The 14471-nt window shown below is 41.1% G+C and overlaps 1 protein-coding gene across 1 annotated transcript in view; it reads left to right on the top strand.

Annotated features, from left to right (window-relative positions):
• Positions 1-14471, top strand: part of naaladl2 (N-acetylated alpha-linked acidic dipeptidase like 2) — a 411382-nt gene that overhangs the window by 373385 nt on the left and 23526 nt on the right. Inside the window, exon 16 of the mRNA XM_030727141.1 lies at positions 8100-8193. Coding sequence (XP_030583001.1) covers positions 8100-8193 — 94 coding nt within the window. The remainder of the gene's footprint in view (positions 1-8099; positions 8194-14471) is intronic.

Genomic DNA, 14471 nt, shown 5'->3' with positions numbered 1-14471 from the left:
TTGTGTTTACATTATTGCTACCACTTTTATGGTGGTGTTGCCTTTTTTTTTTTCCCCCTAAACTTGAGGGCTCTCTCAGATATTGGAGGTCGCTTTTGGTCACATGTCCAAGTGCCCGTCAATAAGACCTGGCTTTGTCAGTTCAGAAGTTCAAAAGTTATTTGCTTTTCCTGTGACGGCAGGCGAGCCAGGCTTCACCAATGAGATGCGACTCAGGAGGATGCAGTTGATTTCATTAAAATCTCGAAGGTCAGGAAAGGAAATGAGGGGAAGACGATGGAAGAAGAGGTGAAAAAAGGAAACATGAGAAGAGATGCTCAGACTGGTTTGTTCAATCTTCCACTCCAGTCGAGCTGTCAGCTTTCTTTAGCTTGTCTTTTGCTTTCTGTTGTGTTACAGCCTCTTTTCTGCCCTTCTTCTTCCATCATTATCTCCTGCCATCTCTCCCTCTTCGCTCCCTTTCTCTCGCTCGCCTCAGCCTTAGAAAGAGACCATCCAGAAATAAGGCCATAAATAAGAAATCAACGGCCTTTTCTGTCCCACCACATTACAGGCTTTTGATGTATGCTTTCTGCAGTAGTATTACTCACCAGCTTCAAATCAATGCTCTAATCTTTCCCTCTGCCAGATTGATTTCAGTGGCAGTGACAACAGCGCAGAGAGGTGCAGTACACTGTAAGCCATTTTCAAAATACTAGCAAATGAGCAAGATGCCAGAGATCAGAGAGGCAAAAACGCATTATGTACAGCCGGGTGGCAAAAACCTTTAAACCGCTACAATGAGGGAATCTGCTGCGGGCAGGGTTTGGGTCCACGTGTCCCTTTAGAGGGAAGGATCACTGCAAATCAATACAGAGTCATTCTGAGGGACCACCTTCTCCTGAGATTAAACATTATGATAGTGGTGACTTCCAGCATGACACTGCCCCCCACCCATAAGCCATAGGGAGAGGGGGGGAGGGTCATTACATGTGTTGATCAGTATGAAAATTATGTAAGTCTGATGCTTTGACCTCTAGATTCAAATTTAAATTTAAACCTGCGCTCCACCTTCACTGTCCTGCACTGTGTGATAACGTGTGGCTAACACCTCCCTGTCCATGAAGGCACTGGGGAACATCAGCTGATCACTTCAGCAGAGTAATCAGCTGACTTCAAAACACCAAATGAGGGAATATCCTCAGTAAAGTCCCAGAGACCTGGTGAGTCAATGGAAGCTTTTCTGGCAGTTACCCAACACCTAATTAGGACACTTGGTGGTACTTTCTGTTTATAATTTTTCATATTTCTCTCTGTGTGTTTCCACTTTGGTTTACCTTCTTTATTCTTTTAAATCCCAGTGATCTAAACACAGTTTAAATCCTGCTGGCGGACAAATAAACACAAACTAAAGTATTAAGTTATGCTTTTTGTCGCTGTATTCCTGCATTTTTCAAGCTTATTTTAAAAGAAATTCCACACGTGTTGCTGGTGGCCTGCAAAATAATGTGACTGGCATATTGTGTCAACAGAGTAATACAGATTTATGTTGCTCAAAACTTAACACTGAGTGAAAGTTAATTAATCTAAATTTCTGCGACCCAAGACTGGGAATCGTGTCTCGGCACCCAATTAGTGTCTCAGAATTCATTTATTTATTAATTTTAAATAAATCTGGTGTTTTTGTGAATTTTACAGTAGAATCTGTAAATCTGTGAAGGAGTGTCCTTCAGAGGACATTAGATGAGTTTGTATTTAATTAAAGTCTGCAGGAAGGCAAAAAAAAGGCTGCTCTTCTCTTTAAATGAAGAACACATCAGCTTGAATAACAGACCGGAGGGATGCTGATGGAGGCACCACCTCCATCATGATTTGGGTTTTTCACAAATTCTTCTGAAAATGAAATACTGATGTTAGCGAGTTGCACAAGGGATCTGTGAACGTGCAACGCCTCGGAGAGAGCTGTAGTTTCTGGCAGTCAGCCCTTCCTTCTCGATCCAGTCTTAGCCGGGCTGACCTCCAACACGTCCAACCTGTGAGGGCCGGGAGAGGGCGTGTTCACACTCGCGTAAGTGATGTGTGCCTCTGAGCACATGAACCTGGTAGTGAGGTTATCATCCAAGAGTCTGCTCAACTGTAGCCAGACTTGAGGCTCACTGGCCAGAAATGAAACAGGTCAACTGGAACACACACACACACACACACACACACACACACACACACACAGGGATAGACGGATTGCATACTGACCTTTACTTATCTTTTTTTCCACATTTTAGCAAAGGCAGCTTTATTTTCCAAACACATTTCAGTCACAGAGGTATTATATGACATATAAAAAAATATTACAGATGTAAATTTAGGCTAAAATTTCCGCTATGCCACAATATACCAGCACTGATAATATAGCTATTGTGTGTGTTTTCCATTCATGCATCCACGAGCTCTCCAGAGTGCTTAGTCCATTTTAGGATCACAGTAGCAAAAGATAAGCAGCTCCTCCTGGGAGATCCCCAGGTGCTCCCGGGCCAGCTGGGAGACATCTTCAGAGTGAGTCTTCAGTCACACATGTAGACCTCTGCAGAGAGTTTCCCAGGATGCACGGCTGGCTCGTGTTGCTGAGAAGAAGCGAGTTTACTCAGGGGCTGCTTAGAGACTTTTAATTTTCTCTGGTCTCATATATATATATATAGACACCACAACGCTGAAGAGAGAGTCAATTTCAGCTGCTTGTGTTTGTGATTCTATTTTTGGACGTTACCTGAAGTTCATGCAGGGGTTAAAGTGGGCTGGAACGACGTTCTTGCACTTTCAGTAAATGAGTAATTAATCTGATAGGCAGGTAATACCTAATACTGTAAAAAGAAAGTTCATTTTTCATCTGCTGCAGCGTGGCATTGCTTCCATTTGACGGCATGGAGATGATAGTGTCATGGTCCTGGGCCGTGTGCCCAGTGTTTTGTGTTCTGTTTTGTTATGTCCTAGTTTGTTTTGGTTTTCATTGTTCATCTTAGTTCTGGCTTTGTTATTAGTTATTGTTACATTTTGATTTCCTAGTTCCCTTCGTCCCTGTCCCCCCTGCGTCTGTGTTCTTGTGTCTGTTTTGTCTTTTTGTCATGTCCCTGACCTCCTGTGTTTTCCTATTGAGTTTTATTCCCAGTGTTGTGTGTAGTCTGCGTCTCTGTCCCGTGTCTGTGTGTCTCCTTGCCTGTTTCCCCGTGCCTCGGTCCCTGGTACTAGTTGCCGGTCCCCCGTGTTGTCAAGTCTGCGTATACCTTGTTAGGTGTTTCCTGTTTTATTTTGACAGTCTCGTGTTCCCTGTAATTTGTGCTTAGTTTTGCTTCCCCTCTGGTTTTAGTTTCATTTGTTCCACCTGCCGTGCCCTGCTGTTTCCTCTTGCCCTGATTACCTGATGTGTATTTAAGTTTCCTTCTGTTCATTGTTGCGTTGTCGTCGATGATCCCTGTGTGTCACCCTGCCCGTTTGTTCTGTACTTCTGGCTCCCGTCCAACCCTGTATAGCTCTGTTCAGTCATCATCTCTCAATAAACCACCTCTCATTTACATCTGCCTGTGAGTCCTGCCTTTTGGGGTCTACCTGCTCCTGCCACACAGCACATCATGACAAATAGAAATAAGAAAATAACGATATCCTGTGACCTGCTTCCTGTTTTCCTTTCCCCCCCTGTGATGCGTTCATGGTGCAGATGTCAAAGTTGTATCAGTTAATGCTCACAGAAGAGCAGTGAGCATTAACTGATTAACTTTTTAAAGTGGCAGGTCATTTCACATTCATCTTTTCAAAATGGTTCACAGACAGTTTGTAACACATTGTGTGTTTGTAGCTAAATGTACAGTTGCTGTATTTCCCAGCGGAGAAAAAACTGTTACTGTGTGACACTCTGAGATGGACTAAAATGTCAGAAAGAATTGGATATTGGGTCGATGCATGATTGTGTTGCTGAATTATGTTTTTGTGAAATGTCTTGCAAAACAAATTGAAGTATAATGATTTAGTGTTTTTCAAAGGTTGCGTGAAAACCTGGACAGTTTAATCGAGGCTGAAGTGGTTAGTTTGTAGTGATGCAGTGTGAGGGACCGCTGCAGAGCAGGCTGTGATGTGTGCGGTCAGTGTTGGGTTACATTTACTCACTAAACTTTACCTTGTATATGAGCTTTATGCTGTCTGGAGGTTGGAAGTCAGCCATGATGGTGCATGAAACATCTACATTATAAATCCACAAAGAACAATGAATATGTGAGTAGCAGCGTAGGTCAGCTGATCACAACCTGTACACAAAGTAAAATCAGCTGAAGTCCACAATACAAATTATTACATGGCCTATTCCTGTGATTCTTTCACTCACGCTGCAATGTTACAGGTGTCCCACTTTAACCCCTGACCTCAGGCAGGGTAAAATCAGAAATGTGGCCTCCCTGTCCCCACGCCAGAGGAGTGCTTCACCAGCTTGGCCGAGTCTGCCACCTTTCTCTAATGTACAGGGACCACCCATACTCCTGAAGCACCGCCCACAGGATCTGTCAGGGAGCCCGGCCATCAGCGTTCTCCAAGTCCATAAAACGCATTTAGACCGGTTTGATAAACTCCCAAGACTACAAGGGTGCACACATTTGTGTTTTGTTTTTCAAAATATGTACTTGGCACCGCTGAGTATCAACCGTTACTAGTTTGGGCCATCTGTTGATTTCAGAAGGATCTGTCATTGTATTCTGCTCAGAAATTGGAAGGAAGAAAACTTTTTAGCTTTTACTCACAAAGAGTTCTGGAACAATGTGCATGTGCATCACTCTGAAATCTAACTTCTGACTTCTCACCTTTTATATGACATCAAGCTGAGCTTTTGCTTCCACACCAGAGATGCTCAGTTGGATTTGCAAGATCGCCAACTTGAATTCTTTGATTTGTTTCCGAGCATTTCTGAACATTTTTGCTGTGTGCGTGCACACGTTAGCTTGCTGAAAGAAGCCACTGCTTTATTGTATGAAGGGGTCTATATGAATGCTCAGGTAGGTGGTGCCTGTATGAAGGCCAATAGCTGAGCTTTCCACACAGAACTCTTCTCAGAGCATCGCAGAGCTTTTGCTGCCTTGTCTTTTTCTGTAGTCCCTCCTGGGGCAGGTAAACAATAACATGCACCCTGCCATCCACATACTGTAAAACATGAGTCATTAGGCCAGGTAACCTTCTTTCACTGACTCACGCTCAAGCGCTGCAGCTTACTCGCTTATTGTACCGACTTTTGGGATCAGGGTGGAAACTCTGACCAGTGCGTGACCACAGGGCCTAATATGCTGCGATGTATTGTATGTCCCGACTACTTAATATCAAAGCCAATGATATAGCGCCTCCTCTGGGATTGGAGCACAGAGCCAAACTTCTCTTTGGCATCCACAACCCTGTCAGCAGCTCAGTGACTGCACCTCTTTGGAAGTGTGGCAGGACTCTATGAAGGAGCCATTATAATAAAGATAATCAATGCGATTCGCTTTATCTGTCAGTGGTTCCAATGTTGTGTTTGATATGCATAAAATAATCTGCAGTAAAATTAAAAAATATGGCCGTGCAGATGCTCAGTTGTTAGCATAAACATACCTGCATGAATCCACCTGGGAATTTATGTCGTATTCCGTCCGCTCGCTTCGTTTTTGTTTGCATCTCTCCGATTAAGTGCAGATAAATGGAAGCGAGGTTGAAAAAGGTCTTTGTCATTTTTAGCTTTCTACCAAAAAGAAAAGTGCAGAAACCAACAGACCCGGCTCGCTATCTTGCATCTTAATGTGTGACTGAGCATAGCTCGGATTAAATCGTGCTTGTGATGTCCTTGGCTGATAAAACTGATTCCAGTTACAGTGTGTCGCTGAGAAATACAGAATAGGATGTACTTGGGTTTGTTTTCTGTGACAGTAATATAGTCTAGGTGGAGAATAAGAGGCAATATATCTCTAATCGCAGCTGTGATGTTATACCAAGTAATTGTTTAGCCCACTGTGATGTTACACACCCAGTACAAAAAAACAAGTAGGAGCCATGCCAGGTCCTCTACCTGGGAAGAGAGTGCCTGAATCAGTGGCAGTGATCTGTTTGCATCAAGATGACAGGCACTTCAGCGTGAGAGCAGAGCCAGACAGACACTCTCTGTAATTTGGATGATGCTTCTCAGTATGGGGTGCCAGAACGAGCGGGGATCTCCATAAATGCTTGCTCACATTGCAGCCAAAGGTGTCCCAATTATTTATTTTCCCTCACAAGACAGCTGTTATCTAATCAGTATGAAAAGCAAAATGTTCCACAGGGTGTCAGATTTTTAATTTACAATCTGGACCACCGAGTTATCGGGTGGAAAATCAGATCGGTGGCTGGCAGCGGCTTAAAGGACAAAACACAACATGATTTGACTCATTGAAATTTTTCGTCCTCCTCGGCACCAATTATAATACACACGCGTAACAGAAAGGTGTGAAACATCAGAGGCAGAAATGTAGTGAACACGATTCATTTAGCTAATTGTAGCTTTTTTGTTTTTGATTTGTATTTGATGCTGAATGTGGATTACACTCTTGAAGACACTGAAGGAGCAAAGATTAGTTACAGTTTTACAGCTGGATGAGACTGTGATATTAACACAACAGTACACCAAACCCTAGAAGAAGAAAACCACCAAGCTGAAAAGAGTTTGCCCCATTTTTCACCCTCGGCACGCGGCTGCTCACTCTGTCAGGTGTTTTGAATGTTATCAGTAACATACGGGCCACCAGCAGGCGACTTACTGCTAGGCTGACATGACCACAGTGGTGATCGCTGATAAGAGTTTCCAGGTTTAAGTGGTAACAAAAATCCACAGTTACACTGAGAAGAGGAGGTCGCCTGGACTCAAAGGTAATTATTTCAGGGTGCCCGGGTGGCTCAGTGGTGGAGCAGGCGACCACATGCATATGCGGTGCCGGAGGCGCAGGTTCGAGTCCCGGCCTGTCGCCTATCTGCCCGCGTGTCTTCCCCCGCATTTTCCCCCCATTTCCTGTCTACCTGCACTAATAGAAAAGCTGCTGTGGCCAAAAAAAAAAATGGTAATTATTTCATTTTAGGCAAAAAAAAAATCTTCATATGGTTTCAAATGTTCTATAACACGAAGCATTTCATGCTTTTTTTCATACATGTCTACATTATCTGTGCCACTCTGTGTTAATCAATGATTATGAATAGATAATAATTGCCTAATGAGTCTAGAAGGTAGAGAGGACCTACTGGTGAGATGCGTGGGACTGATAAAAACTGACAAGTCGTTCAATGGGCTGATTACAGAAATATTACTACAGTGATATAAATAGATTCAGCACTGTCAGTAGCAAGCTTTTGACTGAAGGTAAATTTAGCTGGTATCTGATTACCACACTGCAGTAAAAAGGGGAATTGGATCAAGCAGAGTCAGTCAGCAGTAGTTGTTACTGACAGTGACGATCAGAAGGACTCCAGCCACGTCCCTAATCCATAAACTCTCTCCTTTAAAATGAATTTGACAACAGAACTTTGACAGGGACACATCAAGTCAGAGAACCCCAATCAACCGGTCATCATCATCTGACAGGAGGCTGTAGCACGCCTGCAGGCCTCATGGCCGGCACAGTAGAAAGCATAGCTGGCCCGCTGCTGTTTTATCATGTAATTTTATAGCAGTTTTGTTTGTTGTGAAAATTACCCACCCAGCAATCAGAGTAGCACCCAGGAAATCAGACTTTCCTTTACTGAAATTGTTCATTTTCCAAAATTATTCCATCCATACATGCATCCATTTTCATCCACTGGGGACCCCTACCCCAGCTACCACAGGGCGAGAGGCGGGGTACGCAGTGTGTGAATCAGTGATCTGTGACAAAGCATGAACGTGATTTCATGATTTCTTGAACTAAACACAGAAGAAGAGGATGTACGACTGTTACATTTGAGTTTTTCAGTCTGCATATATAAATTTAGGAAGTTTCCTTTTTATTTTGCTCAGAAATCATCAGCTGCTCCCTCGAGACATTATTTTTTTTTAATCATCGAGAACTTAAAAAGTAACCACGTTACTTTAAGTCACCATCAGTTTGGCTGTGTTTCCACAGATGACTGCAGAAGCCATTCTCCGACTGGTCAATGATCCTGTGCTGCCGTTCTACCCTCTGGACATCGCCCTGGATGTTCAAAACAAGCTCAAAGGTAACGCTGATGGTCACCAGTTTGCAATTATGGTGTGTGTGTGTGTGTGTGTGTGTGTGTGTGTGTGTGTGTGTGTGTGTGTGTGTGTGTGTGTGTGTGTGGGTTTTAGAAAAACTTGAATAAAAACAAACTGAACCAGTTACTAAGACCTCTAAGGGGCGTGGCTAAAAAGGGTGTGGGGTGCCCAATTATTTGGCTTGAGATGAAACAGGTAGCCGTTATGATGCCTGAGTAGCTACGACTCGATACAGATGTAAACATGAGTCAGCAGTAACAAAAATCTGAGTTGAATTAACTGTATGTTTCCTCTGAAACTGAGGTAGGCGTCATTTTAGCAACAACTATTTATTTTCCTGCAGAAAGGCTCTGTAATTTACTTTGTCACTATTTATGTCAAAACTGCGCGGTCCCTGACGAGCCCGGCCACGGCAGACACACAAGGTCATACAATGTGTTGGACCTGCAGCGGTACGGCGATAAAAGATGGGCTGCTATCGCATTTTGTTTTGTGTGTCTGTGGGAGTGTTCATGTTGGTTGTTGGGGAGTGTATATTAGGAAATGATGCACAAGATGGTTGGCTGGTCAGTAGAGATGAGTTATGGCTCTGCACACACGGCAGCCGCTACACACACACACACACACACACACACACACACACTCTGCAGAGTCTTGTCTACTTTCCAAGACTAGTGTTTGCTACACAGTGCAAAATGAAATATCACTATTCAAACTGCAAAGTCACATTAAAAAAATTGTGCTCCTTTGTCAGGACCCTCATTGAACTGATGCACTTTTACCCAAACTGTAACCATCACTTACTACGTGAGACAGATCAGGGTAAAAATCAGATCAGGGTAAAAATCAGATCAGGGTAAAAATCAGATCAGGGTAAAAATCAGATCAGGGTAGCATGACAGACGTTTGCTTTGATTACACAAACACTATAGAGGAGGTGATAGATAACAGGTACTGATTTGTAAATAACTGGACATGAATAACTTGAGCTTATTACCCCCCCACCAAGGAGGTTATGTTTTGGTAGCATTTCACACACACACCGAAACGCCGCCAAAAATTTAAGTTTAAGTTAAAAGACTTTTCGCTAATTTTGGATGTAAGACAAATTTAAATTGTTAACATGAGCCCACTCGACACACCTACAAAGTTTAATCAGAATTCATTCAAAAGTTTCCAAGCTCTCGTGTTTACAGACGATGACACACACTACCAAAAATCTAAACTCCGTGGTGGAGGTAAAAATGTAGATGTTAGAGTGGACATTTCTGTGGGTGGTCTGCTAACACTACGCTAATTTATAAGACACATTACATCTCATTAATGACCAGCTTTAGCAAGCAGGCCCGATAAGGGAGTGAGTAATATGCTCACCAGAATAATACAGTATAAACAGGTTTTTACAGGCGTGTTTCTGAGTCCACGTGTTTGTGATATAAGTTTGCTGGGACTGTGTAGGTTTGAGCAGCTTCTGAATCTGAATACATTCAGATAAATTCAGTGTTAGGCAGCATTATTACACACTGTTACACTATATAAACCTGATGAGTATCTGTTAGCCAGTATAATGTTCAGAAGAACTTGAAACATTATTAACCATGAGATCCTGACCCCTGGACATACTAATGAAGTCATTCTTACTGTACCACAAGTCTAAATGCACACATTTCTTTTGTTTTCCTGCATGAGGCCACGGGTATTTATGAAAGTCAGTATATATCATAAGATCCAGACACTGATGTAACACACTTTAAGTCTGTCTGAGGGCCATTAATTGCTACATTTTGACAGACATCGAAGGTTAAAAAAAACTGTGTGAAACACTGGGCTCTGTAAAGAGTTACATGACAGACCCGAAGCTTTGGCGACGCTCTCCGAGCATTGAGCCATCCGCCCACGCCAGTCACACATTTCCTGACAGCATCCTCCCCTGGCATTTCAAATAAATCCACAGTCCTGGCGGCAACTATCACCGCCACTTCAGGTGCTAAATTAGACGTGCTTTTTTCTGCATTCACTTCGGTGCAATTTGCAGCAAACTTTCGTGAGTCAGGTTTGTAGGATTCATTTAAATACACTCTGCCCAACATTTTGTGCTCTGAAAGGGAAACTCCTGCAAATACATATGCTGCAAAAGCTCTGTCCACACCTTTCAAATATGGTAGCTTTTTAATTCATAATCCAAATTTGACCCTATATATAAATGTCCAACCCTTAAAGAAGGGACTAGCAGAGATGTGGTAACTGGAAACCATGTTAACAAAATTCAGTAACTTATAGTAGAAGAAGAATTTAGGGATGCAACACGATGGTGTTGAAGTGGCTCTCAAACTGTGAACGGGCAAAAAAAAAAAATCCATATTTAGAAGAAAAACATGCAAAAATGAACTTAAACATTTACAAACAAGACTATCATAAGGATGATTATGAGTTTCCAAAATGCAACAAAATGTTTCTTCATGCATGCATCCAGGCACACGCGCACACAGACATACTGAATAATGAAGCTTTGATTCATTTGGTTAAACTGAACTCATCAGTCTTTCCGCTCATTATTATACAGCATGCTGACTTTGATTATTTTCATTTGTAAAAGTCAAGTTAAGAGTCAGATGTGTTCCCTCTCAGACTGTCACAGCAGCGCTGGCAGAAGCCTTCCTGTGTTTTCCTTTTGTTTGGTTCTCCTCTCTTTGCACTGTGTGGATTAAAGTGGGGGTTGTGTGTGTGTGTGTGTGTGTGTGTGTGTGTGTGTGTGTGTGTGTGTGTGTGTGTGTGTGTGTGTGTGTGTGTGTGTGTGTGTAAATTGAAAAGAAATATAAACTCTGTAATGGATGTAAACATGAGATTCATAACAGTCCAGTGTGGCTGTAATGCCCGGGCTAATGGACTGTAGGAAACCACTGAGGTGTCTCATATAGATTCCAAGTTCACTTTCAGAGATCATTTGCAGTAAAGAATTTTTTTTTCTCTCTCTCTCAAAATCTCGGCTCATTTTTTACTTTAATTTATCAAACCTAATTTCCTCTGCATCATCAGGATAATAACTGTTGTGTGTGTGCTGCCTATCCTCTGCAGTCCGACTATTTTTCCTAAAATTAAAAGAAATCAATTAAATTCAGTAAGCAAAGTAATTATGTGACGTAATTAACTTTAACAATGCATGTTTTGGGCTGTATTTGATAAATGCTGGGTGAAATCTGGCCAGAGCAAACTGGTATCTACTACTGCAGGTCAAGTTAATAGCATGTAGTTTAAGTTTAAAGCTGAATTAGACCTCAGCTGCCTTAACAAATTCAGGAAAATGGTCTTTGTTGTATGATTCACATAAACTGACTTACATATGTGCAGTTTGCTAGAAAGCCCAGCACTTTTGTCAGGGTCTGGATTGAAATGCATGGAAATTTATAAATGTGCTGTCACATATTCAGCAGTTAGCAGCTGTACTGCTCAGGCCTCCAAACATGCAGAGACTGTCCCTGAATATTAATATGACCACTCAAAGAGAATGCACAACAAAGGCTTTGATACATTTAGCATGCATGCTGTCTTCACTCAGCCTCAAAATTACAAAAAATAAAAAATTAAATACAATGTTTCTTTTTTTTCTGCACGAAGAAAAATCCCAACAGACACCTGTTGTCAAACAGAGTGAGATCTATAAATACGCAGTGAGTGGCGCACACTGTGCAGCACTGATTCTTCAGGCTTGAGATAAAATAAATCTATAAGCCAAGGTGTATCAATCATTCACACACTGTGATCAGAGACTGAAAGAGATGGAGATGGAGAGACGCTCTTCATGACACGTACGGTAGCTCTAACTTCAAGTCTCATTCATTGTATCACTAAGGCAATCACTCAGTGGCTCAGGTTCAGTGGCTCTAAGTATGTAAGCATTGTCCCATTAAGGCCTAGATTGAGTGGTTATGCTTCCTCATCTGAAACTAATGGACAGATTATAACCTGAGAGAGAGAGATGACTGATTATTATACCCGCCTGTAGCCCTTATGTCTGTTTCTTCATCACCCATATGTCTGTTCCACCGATTCTCCTCTCTGTCAATCCAATTCAGAAGCACTTTATGGGCATGAAAGCTACACCATCTTGGCAACTTTGCACACAAGTGGTGGGTTGAAGAACCGCACTACACACGAGGGTGACTTCTTCATCGCTAAAGGGTGAAGCATCCAAGTAAAGAACAAAGTGGAACCACACCATCAATTAGCAACATAGAGCAAGAAGAGCTGAACAAAAGTGCACTGAATGGTTTTGTTGGGTCAGATTATTTAATCTGTTGTTTCAAACTATAAAGATAAAAGTCTTTTAAGTCTTCTTTGATACTGCTTTCAGCCTACAATAGGAATTAGATAAATAACCAAAGCACCTGTGCACTCTGTGCATTCTGAGGGAAATGTCACAGTTGTATCCATATTTAAATGGTTTAGCCACATTTAATGATTTTTAGCATCAAACAAATATGTAAGTATAAGGGGAAAAAAATGGTTACATATAAGTTATAAAAATGCATTTTTCTTATTTTGCCTTCATGATCCACTGTGTAGGATAAATATTCACAAAGTTTGAGACAGTCGGGCCAATTTTTTTTCTAATCAAGAGCTAATTTAGAAAAATCGTATGTCACCTGTTTTTAAATCTACTTCAAAATGTTGGTAATTTTACCTTTTTTTCTAAAAAGTTAAATTGATACATTTTTAGTGGTCTGAATGACAAAAACTGTCATTTAAAAATAAAATGCCAACATTTTGTGAATAACTTATATAATAATATCCTAAATAAATGTGCACACAGATTCTCTCATGATATAGTACAACATCCTTATATGGAGGTTTAATTTTCCCTAATATACCAGAAAATGTTGCAGCATGCTTTGACCAATAACTTTTTCTTACTGTAAAACATCCAAACAATATAACATTATATAATGTTGCATAATTTAAAACACAGTAAATCATTTGACCCTTACATGTATACCAGCATGTAAGCACGCCTTTTACTGTTGGAAAGTTTGGCAACTCATTGTAACTCATTTTAAAAGCTTATCGTTTGAAATCGGTTTTTAGGGGTGTGGCCTTTGCTGTCTGCTAAGCTCCTCCTCCACTAATCACTGAACTCTCTTGTGGTGGAGCATCTTTGTACCAATTATCTGACAGATCACATGGCTTTCTCTGTGGTTAATTATCAAAGGAGGTGATTAATATTCATATATAATAATACAGATCATTTCACACTTGGTACTAATTATCAGCTTGGTAATTAGCTTCTGGGTCAGGAAAAAGCCCCAACATAGTTCATACTGAATACAGTAATTTTTTAAAATGTTGTATTTACTGTGACCTTTTACACTTTTTTATTTATTATGTTTTATGTTATTTATCTAATTAGATATAATTGCCTTTTACTAAGTTACTCTTTAGTTACGGTGTGTTTCAGTGCACCACCCAGGAGTAGGACTAATTTCATTGTGTTTTTAATAAGGTGGTGACTGTAAACGCCTTCTTCCTTTCAGTTTTTATGATTTAGTGTGACTGTTGAACCACAGGTGAACCACAGGTATGAACAGTTTACTGTGGAACCAGTTTTTAATATTTGTTTTTTGCTTGGATGCCACGATAAAGCAACACTAATTAAATAAATCACCTGAACTGGTTGAAGGTTGAATAGGGACAGAGTTCTGGCTACTTTGGAGCAAGTTTTATTTTATTTGTATCAGTTTTTTTTTCACACAATTGGACACCCTGTCCTTAGACTCCATCACCCAGTGTCATTTTCCTTATGCCTACATTTAATTTTACTGTTGTCATCAGCTGCGTCTAATCAGAAAGAGGCTGCCTGTGACAGATTTTTGGGCTTTTTATTGTGGTTATTAAATTGATATTAAATTTAATTCCAGGTGGCGTTATAAATGTCCTAAAGTTATAAATTTGACTTTGTAGAACGTGCTGATTTTCTCAATGCTTTAAGGAAAAAAAACAGGAGCATCTCCTGCTCGGAAAGCAGGTGGGAGAGCTTTTATCTGTGCTGTTTAAAAATACCGAGAAGCACCAGATGGAGAGAAAGAGGAGGAGGAGGAGGAGGAGGAGGACAGTGAAATAAATACTTTTTGATGCGTGCGTGTGGTAACAGATAGTGAAGTATGATAAATAATTCCTGGTGTGGGGTGTTGTGTGTGTGGGGAGTGTTTAATGGCAGGGGTTGGAGAAAAAAAGCTGGCATGTAAACAGTTTAATTTGAGCACCTTAT

Source organism: Archocentrus centrarchus, chromosome 4, assembly GCF_007364275.1.
Source record: "Archocentrus centrarchus isolate MPI-CPG fArcCen1 chromosome 4, fArcCen1, whole genome shotgun sequence".
In the NCBI taxonomy this organism is placed as follows: Eukaryota; Metazoa; Chordata; class Actinopteri; order Cichliformes; family Cichlidae; genus Archocentrus; species Archocentrus centrarchus.
This window is presented reverse-complemented; position numbering and strand designations above follow the sequence as displayed.